The sequence below is a fragment of the Mauremys reevesii genome, linkage group 3 (genome assembly GCF_016161935.1).
Source record: "Mauremys reevesii isolate NIE-2019 linkage group 3, ASM1616193v1, whole genome shotgun sequence".
Taxonomy (NCBI): domain Eukaryota; kingdom Metazoa; phylum Chordata; order Testudines; family Geoemydidae; genus Mauremys; species Mauremys reevesii.
In genome coordinates this window covers 47537856-47564526 of record NC_052625.1, presented here as the reverse complement: position 1 = coordinate 47564526, position 26671 = coordinate 47537856, and the positions used below count along the sequence as shown (strand labels likewise).

At 43.7% G+C, this 26671-nt stretch overlaps 1 protein-coding gene and 1 long non-coding RNA gene across 4 annotated transcripts in view; one reads left to right on the top strand and one right to left on the bottom strand.

Moving 5' to 3' along the window:
• Positions 1 to 2017, bottom strand: part of LOC120402356 — a 75061-nt gene extending 73044 nt beyond the window's left edge. For all 3 annotated transcript variants that reach the window (XR_005597164.1, XR_005597162.1, XR_005597161.1), the window contains exon 1: positions 1974 to 2017. This is a non-coding gene — a long non-coding RNA (uncharacterized LOC120402356). The remainder of the gene's footprint in view (positions 1 to 1973) is intronic.
• Positions 2018 to 2034: 17 nt separating this feature from the next.
• The window catches only part of RRP15 (ribosomal RNA processing 15 homolog), a 42089-nt gene continuing 17452 nt past the window's right edge, over positions 2035 to 26671 (top strand). Inside the window, exons 1-4 of the mRNA XM_039532939.1 lie at positions 2035 to 2165; positions 14203 to 14483; positions 16635 to 16732; positions 17665 to 17866. Coding sequence (XP_039388873.1) covers positions 2096 to 2165; positions 14203 to 14483; positions 16635 to 16732; positions 17665 to 17866 — 651 coding nt within the window. The 5' untranslated portion in view covers positions 2035 to 2095. The remainder of the gene's footprint in view (positions 2166 to 14202; positions 14484 to 16634; positions 16733 to 17664; positions 17867 to 26671) is intronic.

Below are 26671 nucleotides of genomic sequence, written 5' to 3'. Positions count from 1 at the left end.
TGTCTAAGTCCTTGCAGTGTACAGGGAAACCTAAGGGTTTTGTGACAGTGACATTTAAACATGGATCCCCAGCTGCCATGTATTTCAGAAATGGGCCAGATTATTTCAGCCTGGACCAAGCTGTCTGAACCTGCAAGGTCTGAATCTTTTCCCACAGCTAGATGAGAACTGGATAGGGCTGGAACACCTACCTTTGGATGGAGGTACTCCAAAACAAAGAATAAAAAAATATTGTCTAGTGTGGGAACAAGACCAGCAATTCTAAGCTGATCACTATCATAGTGTTTGCTTAGTATTTCTCAGGAGCCTAAAGTATTGACTTTTTGTTTGTGAGCCACTGAACACAATACTTAAACGTCTGTTTTTGTAGCTCAGAATTGATTCCTGAAGAAATTCACAAGGTCTGTGGGGATCAGAGTACTAAGTGGAAGCACACACTTCCTGTGCAGGAGATACTGACTAGGAAAGGAGCCTAAAGGAAGAGGGTCAGATCTGCAGGACTACAGAAGTTTTAAAACAATGCATGATCCTATCATCCTCATCACGGCAAAGCCAAAGGCCTCCTGACCTTTTGGATACCGAAGTGGTCCCTTCGCAGGGTTTCATTGGTCATTTTTGCCTCAGTGGCAGAGAAACTTCTGGCTGTTTTAGCTACCAGATTGTTGCAGCTGGTCAACTTCAGTATAAACACCCTCAACACACTAATATACTAACCCCAGAGTTCCCAGATCTTAAATGTCATAAATGTGGAAAAAGAGGCCTGGGGATCACAGTGTAGCTGCCACAATGGGTGCAATTGCATGGGCTTGAAGAGTAGTTCTCAGTACCATAAAAGTCTTCTGCTATGACAAATAACTCCCCATTTTTTCTCTCTCTTGCCTGTTCCTTCAAAACATCTTGGCAAATCTTGTCAACCTTGATGAATTCGCTGTGAGAGGTTGCAACTCCCATGGTAAGGTGAGGATTCTTGATGGAAAGGTTTTATGCAAGGTGGAATATATCTCCTTGATGCAGGACAGTAGCTATCACACTAATGTAGGCTTTGAGCCTGGGAGTCCAAGTATAATTTGTTCAAATCAAATAAAATGTATTAGTCTTGCCAACATTCACATTGCTCAATATCAACCACATCATGTCATCTATTATCTAGCCCTCTCTTGTTTACTAGAATGTTTCTTGTTTCAAGGCAGCCATGAAAATTAGATGCTACTTTTAATACAAAGAACACAGTCAGGACAGAAATAATATGATTACCAATATCACACAGTTCATGGCAGAGTAGCCTGCAAGCAAGGTCTGCAAGATTTTAGGAGGAAGAGGAAAAGGAAAGTTGCGGCCTGGAATGTATTTCAAAATAATTTTATAAGGAATCAAACTCTAGCTCCATACGAACCTGGATAAGTCCCCCCCCCCCCTCCCTCCCCCCAGTGCTGCTGCCCCCACCCGTATTCCTGCCCCCCAGGCCCGTACCTCCCCCGGTGCTGCTGCCCCCCACCAGTGTTCCTGCCCCTACCTCCGCCCAGTGCTGCTGCCCCCCATCCGTGTTCCTGCCCCCCCAGCCCGTACCTCCCCAGCACTGCTGCCCCCACCCGTGTTCCTGCCCCCAGCCCGTACCTCCCCCAGCGCTGCTGCCCCCACCCGTGTTCCTGCCCCCAGCCCCTACCTCCCCCAGTGCTGCTGCCCCCACCCGCGTTCCTGCCCCCAGCCCCTACCTCCCCCAGCGCTGCTGCCCCCACCCGTGTTCCTGCCCCCAGCCCGTACCCCCAGCGCTGCTGCCCCCACCCGTGTTCCTGCCCCCAGCCCCTACCGCCCCCCAGTGCTGCTGCTCCCCACCCGTGTTCCTGCCTTGCCCCAGTCCCGCCCCCTGTGAAACGCCCACACCGCGCCCCACCCGAGCAAGGGCCCAGCGCCGCCGTGCGGGAAGCGGGTGTCCCCCTGTTTACGGTCCCCCAGGGGAAGGCGGCGGCTCTCACCCTGTCTCTGAGGCCCGGCTTCTCCCCGCGGAGGCAGCTTCAGGAAGTGGGGCCGCGGAACCCGTGTTCACAGCTCCTGCGGCGCCGCCCGGGTGGGATTAGCGGGACACGCTGCGGTCAAGATGGCGGCCGCCATGGAGGGCCCACGTGGGGTCGGTGCCGCTGCCGCCGCCGACTCGGCAGAGGAGAGCGGTAAAGGGCTGATGGCTCCTGGCTCCGGGAGGGGCTGGGGGCACCGGGTAGAGTCCTGGGCTTGGGGCGGGGGGATGTAGTAAAACTAACTGCGGTTTCGTTGCGGCCTGGTGAGAGCGCGGGCACCCCCCCCCGCCTGGCCAGGGGCTCTGCGTGAGCATCTGCAACACCCCCCCTCCCCGGTGTCTTCTCCACAAACCACCTTTCGGTGTCCATATCTCTTCTCCTCTCGTTCCTCGCTGACTGCAGGCTGCTAATGTCCCCACTTCCATCCTCCAGGCTCCCCCTTCCCACCCGCCATAGGTTTTTCATAGCCTCTCTTTGTCCCTCCCCACCCCCTGACGTTCTTCTCTTTCTGCTCCTCAACCTTCCCGTGCTCCGATCCTCCCAGAGCCTCCGCTCTAGCCTGCCATGTTCCCGTTTTCCTTCCCGCTCCGCCCTGTGCCCAATCCCCGCTGCTGCCTCTAAAGATATCTCCGTTTTCGGCTCCCTGCTGGCCAGGAGAGCAGCACGAAAAGACAACAGTAGGATGCAAGGGGAGGCAGGCAGTAACTGATCTGCTGGGGTGGGGGTAGCGGGGTGTTGTGCATCTCCTTGTGGAATAATAGTTAGAGCACATTAAAGCAGCCCCGGGTGCCCTAACTCCTGGCCCGTCCACGCTGGCAAGGCATTTAGAGTGCTTGGACTCTGCAGCTGGAGTGCGCCTGGCAATCCACCTTCAGGAGAAGCCTAAGGCCTGGTCTATACTTGGGGGGGAGGGATCGATCTAAGATGCACAACTTCAACTACGAGAATAACATAGCTGAAGTTGACGTATCTTAGATTGAATTAAAATGACTTACTTCGCGTCCTCGTGGCGCTAGATCGACGACCGCGGCTCCCCCGTCGACTTTGCTTCCACCTCTTGCACTACTGGAGTTCAGCAGTCGACGGGAGAGCGATCGGGATCGATTTATCGCATCCACGCTACACGCGATAGATCGATCCCCGATAGATCACTACCTGTCGATCCATTACTGCGCTTTGTTCGGCCTCCAGAAGCGTCCCATAATCCCCTTAAGTCAAGTGGCCCCTCTTGTCATTGTTTTGGAATGCGGATATCCCCTTTCAAAGCTCCATTTCTGAGGTTCCACATGCTTATCTGCTCAGGGGCAAAGGAAGCCATTAGTGTGTAATGTTGCTTTCTGTGAGTGTGTGTGTGGGGGGGAGGGGTCTGAACTTGCAAGACAGCATGCTTACACACTCTCAATGCCCCAAAAACCCACTCTCTCTCCCCCCCACAACATACAACACAGCCCCTGTCACATTCCACCCCACCCCCCGCATTTGAAAAGCATGTAGCAGACACTTGAACGCTGGGATAGCTACCACAATGCACTGCTCTTTGTGGCCTTGCAAGAGCTGCTAATGTAGCCATGCCAGTGCCCTTCCAGCTGAGAGTGTAAACACTCGGCAGCGTTTTCCCTGTTATGGTCTCTGAAGGCTGGTTTAACGCCCAGCGCTTTAAATCTGCAAGTGTAGTGACTTCTTTTCATGTGAGAAATATCCCTTGTCTAGTTGCAGGAACCTTGGTTTTTTTTATATGGTTTTTGAGCATGATGTGGGATGGATGGGGAGTGTAACATTTTTTTTTTTTTTGGCGGAGTCCACACTAGGTGTAGGGCTTCAGTGTAGACACTATCGATGCTGACAGGAGCAGTTCTCCACTACCCTGAGGTGGTACCTAGGAAGAATTCTTCCATTGAGTTAGTGCCGTCTACACTAGACAATTAAGTTGGCTTAACTACATTGCTTAGGGGTGTGAATTTTCCAAATCTCTGAGTGATATCATTAGGCCGACTTAATTGTCTAGTGTAGATCAGGCCTAGCTAGGGCGCAAATAACATTTGAGATCCTGTCTACACTAGAACTTACTTCAGTATAACTTACATCACACCCAGAGCAACGTGAGTTATACCAACCCAAGTGCCGGAGTAGACGGTGCTATGTGGGCAGGAGAGCTTCTCGCGTTGACGTAGCTTCCACACCTCATGGGAGGCAGAGTAATAAAGCCAATGGGAGAGCTCTCTCTGGTAGGCTTAGAGCATCTTCACCAGAAACGCTACAGTTGCGCCGCATGTAGCACTTCTAGTGTACATGTAGCCTGAGATCCTCCATTTACGCTTTGTGGTTGCCTCCTGCTTTCTTGTATCGGCTTTTGTGTGGTCCCTCCCTCATCTTCCCCCCGCCTAATTTGCCTGGCGCTACAGTAGCTCTAGTCGTAGCTGATTCCTAGATCTGTAAACCCCTTTGAGAGAACACTTCTGTGCTCTTGAGAACTGCAGTACTTGATAGTGTATATAAACTGTGTACTGCTATTTCTTTCCAGAAAGAAAAGTTTTATTTTTATTTATTTTCAATAAAAATACATGAAACATCTCCATCTGCTGCAGGATCTACAGAAATCCACTTGAGACAGCACAGAATACAAGTGTGCATAGAAGCAACCAATATAGATTAACTCAACACCAGTTTGCTAATATGCCTTAGTGATGTACATTTAATCCTCTAGTGATTATCTTCATCCTCTAACATGTTGTTGGCAGCATTCAAATACTAATCTACCTGATTAATTTTTCTCTTAAAAATAAGGGCAAGGAAAAAAAGTTTTCTTCCAATGAAAAATTGTCTTCTGTTCAGTCTGGGAAGAGGTAATATGTCACAAGATAAAGTGTCCTGTAAATGTCAAGGTAGCCATGTCAGAGCCCTGCTCCAGGGTGGTCTTGTTTGTTTCAGACAGAGAGAGGTATTTTAAGAAAGGCAAAACTAGATCCTGAGAGAGTTTGATTCTTGTTTAAAGTCTGTGCATATGTGGTTACAGTATTACTACCATGGTTTTGAAATTATGCCAGGTTAGAGTTCTTGTAGTTCAAGATAGAGCCCTAAATACCTCACTCAACAGAAATCAATTGCTAAAACTAAGCACTCCACTTTAATTTAGTCTGAGCTACATATGCTTTAGCCTGCATTTTTAAGAGATGTTTCAAGATGCACACAATTAATATGTTTGGTTGAAAAAAATTGTTTAGTATGCAAAACTTGTCTGGTAAGTAGGACTAGCCTCTCTAGTTACTATGGGGGCAATGGGAATGTCTCTAAATTATCTAAAGAAGAAACTTCACTTGAACTTTCATGGTACCACATGTGATTTTTAGCTATACCATTCCCTTTGGCAATTTACAATTTCTGTAGTAAAGTCTTTGGTTATGCCTGTGCTATGGAGCCCATGTTGGCATAGCCTGCTTGTGTAGATGCTGAAGGAGTTTTTCTGTCAGTGTAGGAGCACCACCTCCCTGAAATTCATTAGCTATGTTGACAGAAGCACTCATCCACTGGCATTGCTGTGTCTACGCTGGGGGTTTTGTTGGCATAGCTATGTTGCTCGGGGTGGTGTTTTTTTTCCAAATCTCTGAATGATATAGCTCTGCCTGTAAAACTTTTAAGTATAGACTAAGGGCTTGTCTATACTACCGGCCGGATCGGCAGGCAGCAATCGATCCAGCGGGGGTTGATTTATCATGCCTAGCATAGATGTGATAAATCGACTGCTGATTGCTCTAGCGTTGCCTCCGGTACTCCACCTCAACAAAAAACGCAAGGGGAACTGGCAGGAAAGCATCACACCGCAGTGAAGATGCTGCAGTAAGTAGATCTAAGCACATCGACTTCAGCTACGTTATTTATGTAGCTGAAGTTGCGTAACTTAGATCAAGCCTGGCACCCCACCCCCCATAGTGTAGACCAGCCCCAAGACTGTAACTTTATGATTGGGAGCAAAGGAAAATGTCACTAAATCAGCAGTTTCCAAACTTTATTGGTTCGTATACAACCACCTTCAAAAATTGTTTTGAAGTGAATGATAGAACATCAAGCTCATCTACACGGACCACAGTTTGGGAAACCCTGCACTAAGTCATAGCTCTTTGCCATTCCAAATGCTGAGTCAGACCCTAGTTCAGCGGTGCTTTGTATGTGTCTCTTGCGGTGGAACTGGTATTTGTCTGAAGATAAAACTTTGTTCTCAAACTAATCTAAGCAATGTGTAGTGTTTGGAGTTGACTCCAGATAGCTGTAAATTAAATTACAAATTGGAAGCTACAAGGGTAGATCCATTGTTAGTTTTATTTTTTCCTGACTTCACAATCAGTTTGGCTCTGCTTTGATTTGGCTCTTCTAAAACTAGTGCTTTTTAAAGTCTGTAGAGCACTGTTGCCAATCCCACAGACAAAAAATCCTGAGTTTTAAAAGTAATACATTTTGGGTTCATTTTGTTTATCTTCTGGATTCTGAGCCTTTAAGGTACACTTGTATGATGTTTTCAAGCTTTCCTTCATAACCAGGAAGGCCAGAAGATTTTTTTTAATCAAAGCTGAAATTCTCAGATAATCACGTGAATCCAGGAGCTAGAACTTTACATCAGATCTCACCAGATCTGTGATGAAGTTGCAAGAGTTGGCAACATGAAGGTGGTGTGTAGGACTCCTGAGTTTTGCTCATGACAGTGCTGCTGACTCACTCTGACCTGTGGTAAATAGGTTTACATCTGTGTCTCAGTTTCCCCATCTGTAAGCTAGGAATGATACGAGCCTAGTTTAGCTAATGCTAGTAAAGAGTTCCTCAGACTAAAGGTCCTTTAGAAGGGAAAATTCAGAGCTGTGCTATTGCTTGAACATCTTGTTTACATGAGAAAGTTGCACTGGTTTAATGAAAGGTGTAATTTTTAAAACTGATTTAGTTGAACCAGTTCAAAAGGCTGTGTGAGCACTCTTAAACCAAAATAAATCTCAGCACTGGGGTTTGCACTGATTGGACCACATTGGTTTAAATAACCCATATAAATTAAACTGGTCCAACTTTGTGGTATAGATGAGGTCTAGAGTGGATTGCTGAATAATTGGCAAATTCTTTGTATTAGTGGGCAACAGACAACAGCTGTGTGATTACCTATTCTCACATGTCCAGAAACCTGCGGGTTGCTCACGGAAGCAGGGTGTGTGAAGATGTCTTGGTAGTATAAGAACAGTGCAGCTTTTAGAAATTAATAAATAAGATGGGATGATGGCAGAATACGCATCTAAATGAGAGTCTTCCATTTTATCATTGCGCTAACTCCAGGATCAGCACTCATGAAGTTCTCCTTCCTACTCTCATGATGGGCCATGTGGGGCATACAGCATCATGACATGGACACAGAACACTAATGGAATTTGTATTTTGTGGCTTAAATAAATATACTTCTGAGAACACTGCAGTTTTATTCGATCCAAATGCTGACTGTTCACAGTAGTGTTCATATAAGCATAACAGGGCCAGATCATGATACCCTTACTTGTGTTGCATAGTACCTTGCACCGTGAGAAATTCCATGGAAGACAATGAGACTACTCATGGAGTAAGGTATCCAGTGTGTGCAACAGTACTGCAGTTTCGTCTGGGTTACTGAGGGGCAGCATGGTTTTGCTTAAATTAAGAGCCTGGGACTCAAGTCTCTTAGGTTCTGTTCATGTCTCCATCTTGCTTTGCCGGGTGATCTTGGACAACGAACTTAACTTACCCATTTGCTGGGCTTGTAAAAGTCACTAACCACTTGGCCATGTGCAAATAAGAAATTACCCCTCAGGAGTGGGATGGGCTTATTCTGACTCTGGGATGAAATAGTTCAGTTCTTCACAATCTTTTTACCCCCCTCCTCCAGCTAGGTATTCTGTACAGTTAACTAAATATGTGTTAAGGATTTGCTTTCTTGAAAAGTGCATGTACAAAAATTCCATTTGCAAGCTTTGTGAGCCTCGGTTCTGACTGTGCTTTCTCCCTCAGGCATGACCCCTTTTATTGCTGTCCAAATGGAAGATTTTGAGAATCGTATAGTTGGGGACGTGGTGTGGTGGTGGGGATTGTAGGTTGGGGAAATGGAGGGTGAAAGAGGAGATGGGATTAGGGAAGGGAGGAGGAAGGTGAAGGGAAGATGCATGCTGGGCACAGTTTTATGAATAGGCTTTTATTTGGTTCTCCTTGCCCTAGCATTAATGTGTGGTAGAAAAATTGTGGTGTTGGGGGGCGGGGTGTCTTCCGTCTGGAAGACATCTGCTGGAGGTCTCATGAAGCCAGCAGTAAAATATCATTAGAGTTTCTTAAAATTATAGACAAAGGGTAGTGCACCCAACATGAAGTGACTCTACTTTGGATCTCACTGTAGGGAATAAATCACTGGACTGAAAGTTGGTGGTTACTTAGGGCCCAGTTATCATGTCCTGATTATATCCAATATAGGCAAGTAGAAGACCATCTGAATGAACAAAAAATATATTTGCTGCTTCAAAAAGGGTAGCTTTCAAAAGCTAAGGAAAATTATGAGTGAAATTGACTGGGAGGAAAAATTTAGACAGAAAAATGTGAATGAAAATTGGACGTTCTTTAAGAAGCATTTTTATGTATCAAGAAAGAGGACAACTTTGGCTAAAAGCTCATCTTGTGCTGCAATCAGAAATAAAAAAGCTGTATACTTACAAATGGAAAAAAGGGGATATTGATAGCAGTCAATATTAATGAGAAGTTATGAAATGACAAAACTTGTCAGGGAAGCCAAAGACAGCAGGGGAAGATCCATGGCTGTCGGGGCTAAGGACAATACAGAGTTTAAAAATATACTAGAAACAAAAGAAATCATAGTAATAGTAAAGGCCCATTAATAGATGGAGATGATAAAATTATTAATGATGAAGAGAAGGCAGAAGTGTTCAGTAAACATTTCGGTTTTTTATTTAGATAGAAGCAAGATGACGTACTCCTATCCTAAGGACTTTCCATTTCATTAGTAACCTCTAACCACGGATGACGTTAAACGTGATCAACTTTTTTTTAAAATCAGCAAGCGTGGAGAACTTGTACCCAAGAGTCCTAAAAGAGCTGGTGCGGGGAATGTCTGGCCTGTTGGCATTAATATTTAGTAAATCTTGGAATACCAGGGAAATTCCAGAAGACGGAAGAGTGCTAATGTTGTGCCTGTATTCAAAAAGGACAAGCAGGAAGACCTAGGCCAGTTAGCCTGACATCAGTTCCAGGCAAAATAATGGAAGCGCTGATATGAGACTCAGGGGATAAGAATTATAGTATGGGAATATAATTAATGCCAGGCAACATGATTTTATGGAAAATAGATCTTGTGAAACACACCTGATTTCATTCTTTGAGGAGATGACAAGTTTGGTTGATAAAGGTAATTGTGTAGATGTAATATACACAGAATTTGTAAGGTGTTTGGTTTAGTACTGCATCATATTCTGGTTAAAAAAACCCAACACTATGCAGTATCAATAATGCACATGTTAAATGCATTGAGATCTGGCTAACTCAGATCTCAAAGAAGTCGTTGATAGGGCATCTTCTTGAATTGGGGTGTTGTGATGCTTTGGGGTTCAACCCAGACTGGTAAGGGGTTGTGTCACTGCCTGCCCTGCAACTGTGGGTACCTTAAATGCTCACACCCTGACACCAAGAGCCAGCATACAAGTGTGCAAGTCACACCGAGTATGTCTACGCAGCAAAGAAAACCTGCAGCTGGCCCGTGCCAGGCTCTAGGACCCTGCAAGGTAGGAGGAGTCCAGAGCTTGGGCTCAAGCCCAAGCCTGGAAGTCTACACAGCAATGAAACAGCCCCACAACCCAAGCCTCGCAAGCTCAAGTTGGCTGGCATGGGTCAGCCCCGGGTTTCTCTTTGCTGTATAGCCATATCCACGCTGGCTTTTACTGCCAGGCTCCTTTTTTTCAGTGACTCCAACACTCTCCGAATCCCAAATTTCCCCCAAACTCGGTGCTGTTTAGTGTCCAGCCCTATTCCTGCCCATTTAAAGACGTTATTAGGTTTGCTCTTTCCTTAAAGAGACACTACCCAGTGGCTTATCTTAACTGGGGTTAACAAATACTCTATTTTAATCAAAGCAGCAAATTGGTTTATTGTAAAAATAAAACAAGTTTATTAAACAAAAAGTCATGTGTTTAAATGATAACAGGTATAAAGAGTAAGGAGAGAAAAGATTAGAAACAAACAAAAATACACTTCTAAAACTAAAGCTTAATTTCAGCAAATAATTTTTGCCTAAGCAGGTGTCTCACTTATCCTGAGATCCCAGAGTCTTCAACCCATTGGTTGAAGGACACAGCATTCTGTGATTTCAGGAGCTCTGGCCTCTTTAGTCCCTCAAGAGATGGATGCCAACATGGCTTTTTCCCCTCCTTAGATCTTTCCAAAGTTCACTGACCTTGCTTCAAGAGGCACAAATGCTTCATCGGAGCACAGTCTTCATTCCCTGCAAGATCGTTTATTAGTCATCTCTCCCTACTTGCTCTCCTGATGCCTCTGTTTACCTTGCATAAATGTGCCTTTTTTTTTTTTCCTTTGGTCACAGCTTGCTTAATTTACATGAGACACACATTCCTTGGTGTGGAACAGGCGTGGCTTAGGCACTGCTTACCAAGTACATTTTAAGAACATATTTGCAGCACATCTCTATAAAGTCCTTTCTGGGTTTTACTGTACATACATCATGCAAGAATATTAATGATCAGTGAATTACTGGTTTTCCAGCGATATACTGAAGAGGTCATGTTATTTGTTATGTGCCACAACAGTGTGCCAGCTAGTACTGGGGTGCTATTAAAGTCCCAGGTGTTTCTAGTGGGGTTCTGCAGGGGCTGGTACTAGGCTTGATGCCATTCAAGAATTTCATCAATGATCTGGAAGTAAATATAAAATCACTGCTTATAAAATTTGTGGATGACACACAGATAGGTAGAAAGTGATCAGGAGAGGGCAGTCATACAGAATGATCTGGATCGCTTGTAAGCTGGTCCCATTGAAGTAATACAGCCAGTTGAAGGTCATAGATACAGCAACTGTGTTTTCAGGCCATATGTACAGAATGAGGGACTGTAGGGTATAAAACAGTGACTCAGTAGGGGATTTACGGGTAGTAGTGGGCAAGGCACTGAACATGAGCTCCTAGTGCGATACTGTGGGGGAAGAAGGGTCAGTGTGATCCTTAGGTGCATAGATGTGAGTAGTGAGGAGGAGTGGGGAGATTGGTGAGACCAGTGCTGGGATAGTGTGTCCAGTTCTGGTATCTACATTTATAGAGGATGTTGTAAAATTGGAGAGGCTGCAGAAAAGGGCCACAAAAATGACTCTAGGGCTGGAGAAAACACCTTATAGTGAGAGATTTAAAGAGCACAGTCTGTTCAGTTTTTCAGAAGGAATTTTGAGAAGTGGCTTAATTAGTGTGTAATTAGGGCCTGGTATTTCCACATGAAGGTAAAGAGTTCTTTAATCTAGCAGGGAAAGGCATAACAAGACCCAAGGACTGGCAGCTGAAGCCAGGCAAATTCAAATTGGAAAGAAGGCACAATTTTTAACCTTGAGGATGATTAACTACTGGAACAAGCTACCCAGGGAAGTGGCTTATTCTCAATAGCGTGATATCTTTTAATCAAGACTGGATGATTCTCTGCAAGTTGTGCTTTAACCAAACACAAGTTATCGGGCTCAGTACAGAGCTAAGTGGATGAAATTCAATTGCCTGTGATATACAGGAGGTCAGACTAGATGATCTAATTGTTCCTTAAACTCTCTAAATCTATGAAACAATGCCCCTGTACAATAGTGAAGCATTGTCTTAGTTGTACAGATGGAGAACTGAGGCACAGAGAGAGACCTTTACTCCTACTAGGTTGTACCTTATTCCTCAAATAGTCCCATTAATTTTATTGAGTTGCTGCCCAACATGAGTAAGGGTAACAAGTATCTGGCCCTATGTGACTTGCCCACGGTCACACAGAAAGTTTATGACAGAGAGGAATTAGTTCAAGACTTCCTGACCAGTTCATTAACCACAAAGCAGTCCTTTTTCTGAGGGGTCAAGCATGATATGAGAATTAGAGCGCTTGAAGCAGCTGTTACCAGAGTCAGTGCAAAAGGTGAAGGGGTAGGTTAGCTATGCAATGAAAGATCTCTCCTTGTTCCCAGGTCAAGCTTCAAATCTGATTGCATCTGGGGAGAACTGAAACCCATTAAGGGCAGCCCAAGAGGTAGCATTAGAGCTGCTGTCCCACATGATGCCCTCAAAGCAGGCTTCATCAGTCTGCTTGGGTGGTTGAGGGATGTATTGGGGGCGGGGAGCTGGTGACCCTTTCTCTCTCTCCCCTTTTCTCACATACTCCTGCTGTTTGTTTTCAAAATCCAGGGTTACTTTGGTAAAAAGAAAGAAGTACACCTCCACCCCGATATAACGCGGTCCTTGGGAGACAAAAAAATCTCACCGCGTTATAGGTGAGACTGCGTTATATCAAACTTGCTTTGCCCCCCCATTCCCCTCCCCGTTCCTTGTTCCCTGACCACCCCCTCCAGAGACCCCCATCCCTAATCAGCCCCAGGATTCCACCCCCTACCCATCCCCGCACCCCCTGACAGGCACTCACGGGCAGCGGCGGGAAGCGGAGCAGCCCGGCCCCAGTCCGCTCCACCCTGCCAGCTCCCAGCCGTGGTGCTCCACTTCCCGCTGTTGGTGAGTGCGGAGAGGTTGGGGAAAGGATGTCCCCCCCCCCCCGCACTCACCTGCGGCGGGAAGCGGAACGACGCGGCCCCAGACCGCTCTGCTTTCCTTGCCCTGGCCCCAGCTGTGTCGCTGGGGGGTGGCTGGGGAAAGGTCCTGCACTCATCTATAGCGGGAAGTGGAGCACCACGGCTGGGAGCTGGCGGAGTGGAGCTGGCTGAGGCTGGGCTGCTCCGCTTCCCGCCACCGGTCAGTGCAGGGAGGTTGGGAAAAGGACGTCCTCTGCACTCACCGGTGGCAGGAAGCGGAGCGACGCGGCCCTAGCCTGCTCCACTCTGCCACCTCCCAGCCGTGGCGCTCTGCTTCCTGCCACCAGTGAGTGCGGGTAGGTTGGGGAAAGGACGCCCCCTGTACTCACCTGTGGCGGGAAGCGGAGCGCTGCAGCTGGGAGCTGGCGGAGTGGAGCGGGCTGGGGCCGGGCTGCTTTGCTTCCGCCGCTGCTGGTGAGTGCGGGGGAGATCCCTTCCCCCAAGCCCCCTCCCTCGAGCGACATGGCTGGGGCCGGGGCGAGGGAAGCAGAGTGGGCTGCTCCCGGCCCCCTGTTAATCCCCTGGGCCACTCTGGGACTGCGGGGTCCCCAAAAGTGCCCTTCCACAGCTCCTACCCCCCCAGACCCTGGCGGGGGAGCCCCTTACTGTCCCCGAGACCCTCTGCCCCTTATCGAACCCCTCGGTCCCGGCCTGGCCCAGCACCCTTAACACGCTGCTCAGAGCAGCATGTCAGAGCTTTACCGTGTTGTATGCGAACCCGCGTGATATCGGGGTAGAGGTGTAGGTGTTTCCTTGTATGTCTCAGGAGAGACCTGAGCATCTCTTTGTGACATAGGAGCTCAGTGTTCTGGGAAAGTTTGAGCAAGCGTTTTGGATCCTAGAGCCACAAAACATAGCCCTCTGGATACTTTCTATCTGCCTAGGAAATAGTGCTTTGGGGATCTTTTACTTTAATTTGACTTGCGCACTAATCTGAATTAGCTTTGTGTATTTGTGGGTAAATGTCACACAACCATTAAGCTAATCTGCCTGGTTATATTTATTTAAACACTAGGTGTCAGTGTTGCGGTTTTAATATTTTACCAGAAAAGCTTTTTCTCAGAAATCTGCCGCTTTTAATCATCAAAATGTTCATTAATCCCATAATAAATTATTGTGGATCTCTTTTCTTCCCTCCCACCTAACTTCTTAAATCATCACTCAGAGGAGCAAATGCTTACACAATGTACTTTGTAATAAATTCATTATAATGATGTATGCCCCGTTGGACATCATCTTGAGGAATTAGTTGTAACAGGAAATGGTGCATGGTCCTGAACTCTTGTAACATTTCAGCTTGAGAGGAATTCTCTTAGTGGTAGGGTATTCAGAAGCAGGGAATCTGACATCTTCCCTCTTTCTTCAGGTTCTGAGTGGAGTTCAGAGCTCCCAGAAGACAGTTTCTCTTCAGCGGGCGAAGCGATTGACGGTGACGGTGACGATGAGGATGAGGCGATGGGCCACGGCAACGTGGATGAAAATGAAGCAGAATCCCAGGCTGGCCCAAGTGCGGGTTGGGCGGAGGCCATGGCCAAAGTGCTTAACAAAAAAATTCCCAAAAGTAAATCCACCATATTGGTTAAAAGTAAAGAGCTGGAGAAGGAAAGAGAGAAAGAAAAACAAGAGAAGCTAGAGAAAAAGAGGCAGGTGAGAAAGAGACAGTCTGTGATATCCCTGTGCAGTACTGCCACACCAGCACTTAGTGGGTGTTCCTGAGCTGGAGCACCCTGGTAGAGATGGGGAAGCTGCTGGTAGAGTGTTCTCCATGTGGACTCCTCAATTCAGAGCCATAACAAGGGCATTTTTGCACCGAGGTTGAGCAAGCATATTTGCATCCCCTACTTTTTCCCCCCCCTTCATTTCTCCACCCCATTTGTCCACCCCTGTAGCTATGTGCCCTGGTGGCTGCCCCACTTACCTTGCCCTGGTTATGGCCCTGCCTCACCTTTGGGATGCATTCAGTCTTGGATCTGAAATAGCCTGAATCTGCTGGCCTTCAGGACATGCTAAAGGCCTGTCTCTTTATCCACACAGGCTTTTGGGTCACAATAAGGTCTGGTGTTTGGCAATGGGAGTATTATGATTGGAGTTTGCTCTCATTTTGGATTAAGTATGTGTTGTTGTGGGGGTGAAAAGCATCTGCTGGTTCACTTTTCTCAAGACTATTTTAATGTATGGTATAGGTGTGTGTTGGAGTGTTACATTTATTTCCGTTTGTAAATTTCCAGTGTCTTAGTATCATAGAAGCTAGACACAAAAAGTTGCCTGGGGCTAAATTCTGCTGTGACTTAACTTCTGGGTGTAAATCAGAGTGGAGCTTGATTACCTGGCCTAGTGGATCACACTGCCAGTTCAGTTTCTTGCCCAATGAGTATTTTTTTCTCATGTTCTGTCTATGGTCGTTTTAAACGTCCCAGGTTGTATGCAGTTTTGAAATTGTTAGGTGAATAAAACAAAATTGTGTAGCTAATTAAGTAGATTAGCTGCTTTTCCTATGAAGAATTGTGATAAAAACAGAAAATTGATTTACCTTGGTATTAAAAGTACAGAATAGAAACACTTTAAATGCCTTGGCCTAACAATACTGTTTTACTGGGATGACCCAGTCAGCGGTTTGATTAGCTGGGATGTACTGTGGTGGCTGCAGCCCACCTTTTGAATACAGAGCATTACAGTAAGGAATCTAATCAGTTACTGTTCTTGCTGAATACCTGGTTTTATCCAATAAATATGTGGGGTACCACAAATTAGTGGTGGGCTGTGAGGCTGTAAACTGATTTGTTCACCCCTGGATAAACTTGAAAACAGTCTGCCTTTTATTAATTCCATGCTGATGGAAGCTAGAATAGGGTAATTCCTTTGATCAAAGGCCAGAGCATGGTCATAAACTCATGAATTCATAGTAGTCTGCCTGGAATGATAAAGATAAGGATTCTGTAATTTCATGAAAGAGTTTTTGTATGATGCAGACTTAATGTAAGATCCCTATGACTAGAACACTGTTAAATTGCTTTAAAAAAAAATGCTGCTAACTTTTCCCTGAAACAGAGGTGGGGAATACAACTTTCCATTATCATAGTGGAAATAAAAGCACTATTTACTGTGGCTGATGATGATGGCAGAAAAGATGGTTGGGTTGGATTTTAAAACAGCAAGCTTCAAAAGAAAACTGAAATGTTTTATATCTCAGCTCTTTTTCAGTGGACATGATGTTCTCCCTCTTTGGTCAAATTCTTTCCTATATAGCTTTCTTTTTGCTGTGTCATTGCTCTTTACAAAATACAGTGCATTGTATAATAGTCTGTTCAGTGGAGAACATCAAGTAATGTAGGCCCAAAATGTGACACACCTTTATTGGCAGGCCCTGAATATTTAACTTAAAGTTTTTGACTACTTGCTGTTCCTACACTGTGTGATGAAGAATATGATTTTTGGGGGTAGGGGGAGAGGGAGAAGAATTCCTTTTTGAATAATTTTCTCCTAGTTGGCCACTCTCTTGCTGAAAAGGGGTAGGCTGAGTTTCCTCCCAGACTCCATTAATCCTTCTAGGTCACCCAGAAGATTTTCTGCAGGGGGACTCTCAAGGGCTTTTTACCTCCTGTGGGGACAAGAGGCTGTTTGAGAATCTTAGCATTCTTGTGTGAGTGTGGCAAACTTACCCCAGGACCTGTTGTCCAGCCCCAGCCAAACTGAGTCCAAATGGTTTATCATTTTTGTCGTCTTACAGACTATCCTATCAAAGTGTGTTACATTTTAAAATGCCTAATGTTTTTTCACATAATAATATTTATACCCCAGCTTGATAAAAAGCGGGAGTGGGAAATGATGTGCAGAGTGAAGCCAGATGTTGCCAAAGACAGAGAAACAGAAAGAAATTTTCAGAGAATTGCCACGAGGTAAGAAAGTGTTTTTGTCCTTTTCATTTTTTTAAACAGATATAAAAGCATGTGTGGGTAATCTGTTTCCAATCAGAATGAACTCTTAAGAAGTGACTAGTGGGAGCCAAGTGATTTATACCCAGGTTTGCCTTGTATAGTATTGAGTTCAACAAAAGATTTCAGAAGTCTTATAAGAACATAAGAATTTGGACAGAATATAATATGTTAAGTGTTTGCCCAGCATGAGTGCTGTGCCTGAGCTCATCGTTTTGTTAATTCTGTACTTAAAAATATATAGATCAGTCACATCTACCACTTTCTTTTTTTTTTTTCTCTACGGAGAGTTCACCAAATTCATTGTTCTTGTGATCAGATTACTGTTTCGTGTTACCCTAGTGCGGTACCACGTGTCTTTGGCATAACGCATTGCTGGTGTTCTCTCTGTATTTACTTTTATTTTGCTGGGGTCACTCTGATGCTCCTTTCCCTTTCCATCTTGATAGGTGGGAGTGGCAGGCGATAGATTTTGGGGGGGATGGAGAGTTGTCCTGTGGTTGACTCCAGCACTTTGTACCATCCTTCAGCAACTTGATGTGGCTGCTGAATAACCTGTTAAGAACTCTGGCTCTAGTTCAGTTATGCATGTGAGTAGCCCCATTGATTTCACTGGGACTGTTCATGTGCTTAAGTACCTTGCTGAATTGGGTCCTATAGCAGTAGATGTCTATCTGGTTCATAGCAGCAGGTGTGAAGAAAGAGTTGAATGCTGGAAGTCTGAGGTGCATTATGATTACTTATTCTTTAGCTGTGCGAGCGCCTTAAGTCACTGTTTTTGAGAACAGTAGCTAATGGTCTTTTTAGCATTTGCACCAGCACAATGTTTTTTGGGGTGTGTTTCTGTAATGACAACCTGGTGCAAAATGCAATATTTTCTTTCTCTTTAACCCTAGGGGTGTTGTGCAATTATTTAATGCTGTCCGGAAACACCAAAAGAATGTCGATGAGAAAGTGAAAGAAGCAGGGAATTCCAATAGGAAGCGTGCTAAACTGATGTCGTCTGTTACGAAGAAAGACTTCATCAATATGCTCAGAGGGAGTGAAGGAGCTAAAAGAGAACAAAGTACTTCTGGGAAGACCCTGAAAAGCAAACAGGTAGGCATGGTCTTGCTGAATTTACACGAGGGGTTCTCTTAGTGTAGTTGTTTATTCTGATTTTATTTGATGGTGCGTAAATTCTTCTGCCCTTTAGCACAGTGGTTCTCAGAGTCTGATTTTTGTGTGTGGACTACTTAGGCAGAAAGTGAGCCTCGCTAGACCCATCTCCCCTCCATCCTAATCTTTAGTCCATTCTGTGAAGCTCAAGGTAGACTTTTTGGTAATCCATTGATCACAGTGAGTACGTTTTGCTTTAGTGATATGTAAAAGTTGAACTCATACTTGGTACATAATCAGAGACCGTAATAGAAACTATTGGACTTGAATGGCTTGTAACTTGATTTGAAGTCTCAAATACAGTGGTAAATGGCAGGGACTTTCCTGGGATAACATGTGGCACTGACCTGTTCAACTTATGCATTCACACAGGTAGTCTCTTTGTGCTCTCTTGCTCTGAAGTAATTATCGAACCTGAAATTGAAAGGCTTTGACACAGGTGTGAGGGTGATATATTACTATATTGGCGGGCAATAATAAGGGTATTTAGAGACTTTAATAAAGATCAGATGTGGGGGTTTTGTTCACTTAATTGTGTGCACACTAGCCAGGTTGCAGAGTTGGTTAGGACATTATGCATTTCTCTTTCCAAGAGTTATCAAACAAAATCACATGGCAATTACAAACAGATACTGGAGTGACACAGATTTTTTGGATCTGCCAACCCTTGGACCAATCCTGTGAACCCTTCAGGTATCTAGGGTTTAATAACAAGTTGCTCAGACTTTTCTCTTGCTCTGTGAAATTTCAGAAGCTGCCCCATTTTTAAGCATATTTGTGCTTGTGTTTGAACTTTATGCTTGGTAGTGGGTGGAATACTTCTCTTGGCTCAGATCCACACAAGCTAACTAAGCGCTTTTGTGTGCCAGGAAGAAATACTTTAATCAGTTGGGAGACAACAGTTTGTCATATGTTTTTTGTTTGTGTGCATTTAGGCAGCATGTTGAAACACTCCATGGCATGAAGAGCACTTAAAAATTTCACTCAAGTGTAGTAAGAAAGTATTTTTAAAACTCTTTGGGTAATTAGAGCAAGTTAGTTTGGTGCTGACACTTTATTTTTCTTAATCTGTGTAGCTTGCTTGATTTCAAATAGCAAAAAAAAAAAGAAAAAAAAGAAACCTGGTATAACAGCAATGCCTACTAGTGCTGCTGTGGTTAAGGGTCTGACAGTATTTATAACTCTGTGGTCAGGGGAGATTGTACATTACCTGCAAAAATATGGTAGGCTGAGATTGGGCCAATAGATGAGGAACTTTTGTTTTTTGGGTTTTTTTTTATATCTATCAAATTGTGGAGCGGCAGTTTTCTTCTAGTGACAGGGTCACAAAATGTAGGTTTCAGGTGCCTCTTTGTGTCCTTATATATTCTAGAATGACTGATTCTGGAGGAGTCACCAGGGGCGTGTTCGTTTTCTGGTGCTTTGGAAAATCAAATATAACTCTTTGGATGCTGAATGGTGGTTTGTCTTTTTTCTAGCTTTCGATCTGATGTTGTCTTTTTCCCCATCTGAACAAATGTACAAAGTCCAGGACTTCCTAAGGTGGGGCGTGGGGCATGAAATTTGGAGGTTGTGCAGCTTGGATTTGGGGCCAAATTTGCCCTTTTATAACAGCCATATCTTCTCTGTAGATACCCCAGTTCTTCTCTTCCCATCATTTCCTTTTGTCACCACAGTCCTACAGCCAGGACTGAACGAAGTCAGGAACTTTGTTCAAGCTGCTCTGAATCAAAGCTTGTTTTCTCTTGGCAACTTAGCTCTCTCATAGCTCACTCCCAGCTCGAACTTTGGTGAGAGAGACTGAGGCAGGTATCTAAACCTAGGTTTTCTCCTTAGTATAACACAAACATTCTGCCACTGAACAGGACTTGTATCTTTTCTCACATCATACCTTGCTGTTTGGAGTTTGTGGATCTTTTGGGGGATTTTGAGTTGTATGTTGGAAAGAGCAAGAGATTTTTAGCTTGTGTGGAAAGTCTGTAGGCAGGTTTTGGTAGCAAGTTGCTGTACATTTCAGCATTGGAGCATATGGTCTTTACTTTTTAAGAAACGTGAATGTGTTTATTTCAACAAACAATCTAAAAGATGCCAATCCCACGCTATGGGCACTCTGCCATCAAGTAGAATACAATTCATAACAATTAACCACCATGACCACACCACCCACATAAAACAACCAGTCAGCAAGAAGAACATAGCAGAACAAAATCTCCCCGTGAAAGTGAACCTTTCTTAAACTAATCGTTTTGCTATGCAGATAGGCAGGCTACGCTCAGGAGTGTATCTGCTGTAAGTTGCAAATGCAGCAAACCATGCACTCCCGAACTGCCATGTCTTGAGGGGATGCTAATTTTTCTCCTCCCCTCCAATATCCTGGTAGCTGCTCTTTGGAGAGGCAATGATGGGAACTTTCAGGGACCATTAGTATTTGATTTTTGCTGTGATTTGCTTATTAACACATCTGTGTACAGATGTGTGTATGTTAACATTCTTGAGACACATAGAAGTCCACATGTGGAATTGGGATTTATTTCAGTAGCATAGGCACCCTTCTAATAGGGTTTGCGGTGTTCCTTCTTTACCCTTACAACTTGGTATCTTACTTAGAGGAGGGATTACTTGTACCCTTTCCCAGAACTGTATTTGTTGTATATGGTCTTGTATACTTGCTTTATATCCATGAGCCTAAAATCTTTTCAGTGTTTCTTTTTTCCCAATAAGGAGAATCCATGGGCTTCTGTTAAATATTTGCTCATACAATTTAAAACTGTAGCCTTTTTGCAGGTTGTGTGTGCCCAGATGGGAGTAATTACTTTTCTGAATTGAAGCCAAGGGCTTTGCCTTTCATATCATTAACGGTTTATCAAGGTATTTCTTAATCCTGGCTGAGCCAGCTAGTTTGTGGAATATTTTTCCTTGTTTTTTTCCAAGGTACTGTGCACGATACTTGTTTCTGGGCAAGATCCCCCACCTTATCTGAAAGCCTTTCTATGTGGGAGAAGAACATAGACGTTGAAAAGTACTCCAGTTTTTTGAGCATTTATTTTACAATGAGATGCGTTTTGGTTTTAAGTCCTACTAGAAGAGCTTTCTGTTCAGTGCATTGCTTCTCTTTCTCTTCCGCCCCCCTTCCTTCCCTCCTGACCCCACCAAAACAATAACATAATCTACAGTATCTTTTAAAAAAAAATAAATAGTGCCTGTGAAAGTTGCCATATTGCCAGCTCTGGGAACAGAAATCCTCTGTGAATCCACAGAATGGGTACAACATGGATAGTGGCAGTGCAGGGAAGTATGCACTGCTCTCCAGATATGCCTCAACCATAAATTGGAAGGACAGCCTCTAGGGTGGGAAAAGTAACTTGTCGTACATGTCCATTGAGTCCTTGACCTCTGAGATTGACCTCAAGGGAGTCGATTTAGGTAATGAACAAGTGTCTGTCATAAAACAACCCACAGGTCCTCTGAGCTACAGACGCATGTCCAGAGGCACCCAGACCACAAATGTGATAACTTTGATTATTAGGGGCCTGGCCCAGATTAGATGTGATGATTGGGAGGTGATGGTAATGGGATACAGAATCCGCATAGTTCTTTCTTAGGAAACTTTATCTTGCTTTCAAGGCCCTTTAGCCAAAATGTAAGAAACCTGCTTGGTCTACCAAAGACTTCTTAGTGCTTACTTTTTAAGGATACATTTCAGGATGTGGTCATCATGTGACGCTGTGCCTGCCCCATGAGGCATTGCAAACCCTTCCCAAAGCATCCTGTGGCCAGTAGCACAGTGTGATAGCTACCACAATGCACTGCTGTCTTTGTGGTGCAAGAGCTGCTAATGTGGGTGCTTTTCAGTGTCACAAGGAGCACAGTGGTTTAATTCAAGCATTTTAATAAAAATGGTATAACTTGTGGCGCAGAAACTTGCCAGTGTAGACATACCCTTAGAAAACCTGACCTATGAGGAAAGGTTTAAAAAAAAAAACCTTAGTATGTTTAGTCTTGAGAAAAGAAGACTGCGGGGAGAGCTAATATGTCTTAAAATATGATTAGGGGTGTTCTAAAGAGAATGGTGATCAATTGTACTCTACGTCCACTGAAGGTAGGACAAGAAGTAATGGGCTTAGTCTGCAGCAAGGGAGATTTAGGTTAGTTGAAACATAAAGGTTAACAAGTAACATTCTATAAATACATTAAAAGCAAGAGGAAGATCAAGGACTGAGTAGGCCTGTTACTCAGTGAGGGGGGGAAACAATAATGGAAAATGTGTATATGGCAGAAGTGCTAAATAACTTTTGTTTTAGTTTTCACCAAAAGATTTAATAGCAATTGGACATCTAACTTAATGAATGCTGGTGAAAATGAGGTAGGATCAGAGGCTAAAATAGGGAAAGAACAAGTTAAAAATTACTTACACAAGTTAGATGTCTTCAAATCACCAGAGCCTGATGAAATACATCCTAGAATACTCAAGGAGCTGATTGAGGAAGTATCTGAGCCATTCGTGATTACCTTCAAAAAGTCATGGAAAACTGAAGAAATTCCAGAGGACTGGAAAAGGGCAAATATAGCGCCAATCTATAAAAAGGGTAATAAGGACAACCTGGGGAATTACAGACCAGTCAGTTTAACTTCAGTACCTGGAAAATAATGGAGCAAATAATGTAATCAATTTGCAAACACCTAGAAAATAATAAAGTGATAAGTAACAGTTGGCATGGATTTGTCAAGAACAGATCATGTCAAACCAACCTAGTAGCTTTCTTTAACAGGGTAACAAGCCTTGTGGATAGAGGGAAGTGATAGATGTGGTATATCTTGACTTTAGTAAGGTTTTTGATACTGTCTCACATGACCTTACACACAAACTAGGGAAATACAACCTAGCTCGAGCTGCAATAAGGTGGGTGAATAACTGGTTGGAAAACAGTTCCCAGAGAGTAATCATCAGTGGTTCACAGTCATGCTGGAAGGGCATAATGAGTGGGGTCCCGCAGAGATCAGTTCTGGGGCCAGTTCTTTTCAAAATCTTCATCAGTTATTTAGATAATGGCATAGAGAGTTTGCTTACAAAATTTGCGGATGATGCCAAGCCCTGAAGGGTTGCAAGTGCTTTGGAGGATAGGATTAAAATTCAAAATGATCTGGGCAAACTGGAGAAATGGTCTGACGTAAATAGGATGAAATTCAGTAAGGACAAATGTAAAGTACTCCACTTAGGAAGGAACAATCAGTTGCACACACACACAAAATGAAAAATGACTGCCTAGGAAGGAGTACTGTGGAAAGGAATCTGGGGGTCATAGTGGACCACAAGCTAAATATGAGTCAACAATGTAACGCTGCAAAAAAAGCAAACATCCTTCTGGGATATATTAACAGTAATATTGTAAGCAAGATACAAGAAGTAATTCTTGTGCTCTACTATGCACTGATTAGGCCTCAGCTGGCGTATTGTGTCCAGTTCTGGGCACCATATTTCGGGAAAGATTTGGACAAAAGTCCAGAGAAGAGCAGCACAAATGATTAAAGGTCTAGAAAACATGACCTATGAGGAAAGATTGAAAAAACCTGGGGTTGTTCTCTCTGGAGAAGAGAAGACCGGAGTGTGGGGGAGGGGGGGCTGGGGGAGAGTACAGTGGGGGGACATACTAGTTTTCAAATACGTAAAAGGTTGTTTCAAAGAGGAGGGTGAAAAATTGTTCTCCTTAACCTCTGAGGATAGGACAAAAAGCAATGGGCTTAAATTGCAGCAAGGCGTTTTAGGTTGGACATTAGGAAAGATTTCCTAAATATCTGGGTAGTTAAGCACTGGAATAAATTGCCTAGAGAGGTTGTGGAATCTCCATCATTGGAGAGTTTAAAGAGCAGGGTTAGACAAACACCTGTCAGGGATGGAGATAATACTTCAGTCCTGCCTTAAGTGCAGGGGACTGGACTAGAAGACCTCTTGAAGTCCCTTCCTGTCCTACAGTTCTATGATTCGATGTTAAGGAAAGCTTTCTAATTTTAAGGATAGTTAAGCTCTGGAATAGGCTTCCAAGGGACATTGTTGTAGAATCCCCATCATTGGAGACTTTAATAAAAGGTTGGACAAACCTTTGGTCTAAGGTTAACTTGGTCCTACCTCAGCACAGGGCCTGGACTTGATGGCCTCTCATTTCTGTGATTCTTTGCATTTGTACTACTCACAGTAAGATTGTCTTAAGGGTAAGAGGTATCTCAGTGGTATGTAATTTACATGGGAGTTGTTTAGAAATATACTTTGTAAAAAGCTTAGTCTGTATTTGTCAGCCTTATTTTGAGTTAATCAGTGGTCTCCTGAGTGTGATTTTCGAAGTCTCAGCTGCTTGCTTTAACCAACAAAACTATACTTTTACTGTAGTTTTTATTGCAGAGCTGTTGCAATGGTGAAGTGTGAGCAGGACTCTCTTCTGCCCTGTTTATAGTGAACTAAACTATGTTAAATTGTTGTTCTAGAAGCTTCATTGGTGACTATACAAATCAGTAAAAAACATAATTTGATTCTTAGACCAAATTGACTTTCCCATGGTGACAACTAGAAAAACCCCTTTGGCCTCTAAACAGAGTAAATTTGCAATGGTATACAAAAAATTGAAAAACTAAGGTGCTATTTTCAGCCACCTTTTGGCCCTAAGTGCAAAGTAATCTGGAGTTGTATCATGGGCCCCAGGAGATGGAAGAGCTTTGCTACCAAGGTTTCTTCTTCCCTCTTACTTTTTTGAAACTGAGGTTCATTTTATGAATGCTCCTGGTATTTAGGAAGCAAATCACAAGTGCAGATGATTGCAGGAGCAGATTGGCTGGGGAGTCTAAAAAGCACAAGCTTTGTTTTTGTTTGTTTTGCCGAGTCCTAGTTTTTGAAAAGTTTTAATCCATAAATGTGGCAGTTCTGAGCAATACTTGCCATTAGTATTTTCTTTTGCTTCTGAGTATGTTAGTTTGACTCTGTTACCATGACTGCATCAGATGCTGGATCACAAATAGATGCAGTATTTTGGGTTGGTTGTTTTTCTAATCAGGTTTGAGGAAAACAAAATCACATGACACAATAGAAAAACATTTTTCAGGTGGAAAGTCAAATATTTTTTAAATAGGTGCAAAAATTTTTGTTTCATTTTTTGTTTTGGTTTGGGGATATTTTTTGGTTGTTTTTGTTTAGTTACATACCTTTTATGGGCTTTGTCAAGTCACATTGCCTTGTTCAGGGTCCTGAGGGTACAGATATTAAAATAAGCTCCACATCCAGACAACTTGTTGAAATCGCAAGAATCTCTAGGGCTTTTTGGGTCAAGTAGGATCAGGAGGATCATAACAGGGTTAAAAAAAGAACGAGATAAATTCATGGAGGATACATCTATCAATGGCTATTATCCAGGATGGGCACGGATGGTGTCCCTAGCCTCTGTTTGCCAGAAGTTGGGAATGGGCAATGGGATGGATCACTTGTTGGATTACCTGTTCTGTTCCTTCCCTCTGGGGCACATGGCATTGGCCACTGTCAGAAGACAGGATACTGGGCTAGATGGACCTTTGGTTTGACCTAGTATAGCCGTTCTTATGAGTGTTGATGAAGGCCTAGAACTCTGCCAACACTCTGGGGTCGCTTGAAACCTGTTTTGACCTTTAAAAAGCAGTTGCTTGTTGCAACAAGAAGGCAAAAATATTGCAGAGAAGAGTACGGTGCCAGATCACTGCTGCGGATGTTCGTACTGGCATTTGTTTTCAGTGCGACAGCCACTGGCAGTTTTCTGCGAGTGTCGTGAGCATACCGTAACTGTCAGCATGTAGTACGCTGCTGTTACAGAAAGCACTTTAAATATAAATCCAAAGTGATAGGAATTAGTTGGGAACAAATAATTTGGCTGGATTTTCTGCAACGTAATGTCAGGAATGACAGCAGCAAGAATTTATTGCAAAAGACTAGTATTTTGAGAGGAGATAACAGTGTACAGTGGATGCCACTTAAAAAATAGCAGGAGTTAACACATTGAGTGTTTGACTTTAGTGTGGTATTGACACTATTTCTTATACTTCAGGTAGGAAATACCACAGTAAAGTCCAATACTGTAACGTAGTAAACCATTGCTTTTTTGGAGGAATGCACCTACATTTTAGAGTGTTTAATATTCAGGTAAAGTTACAGAGTATGCAACTTGTCCAGGCATTAAACAGTCCCCTTTAGCCCAGCTGCAGCAAACCTGGAGTAATCTGGTTTGGCAAACTCCTGCAGTAAAGTGAAAATCTCTCTCACCATCCTAGGCCATAGTGATGGTCCCAGTGTCAATATGTGAGGATTTTTCCATATTAATTTTAGTTTAGGTTATTGTATAAATCCTTTTATTTGTATCAATTTCTCTAGCTGTACATATCTTTTATTATTGCTAGCCCACCTGCTGGATCATGTTTGAAGCTCACTTATATTTTTAGTCTAGGTTTTTGTTACAATGGAATGTGATCATATAATTAAATACTGTATTATAATGCATAAGAACAATGGGGCTGAATTCAGGTTGTGTGCCTGTGCAACCTTAATTCTGGCATTTCCGAACTTCTGAGTGCTTGATCTTTTAAGGTAGGTTTTCTTTGTGTGTAATTTCATAAAAAAAATTTAAGCAAACTGGAAAAAAATGAAATTCTATCATGTCAGACCGTGATCTCCACCTTGGGTTATTGGCAAGATTGGGATATTTGCATCCATAGTACAGTTGTCTGGCGCTTGAGCAA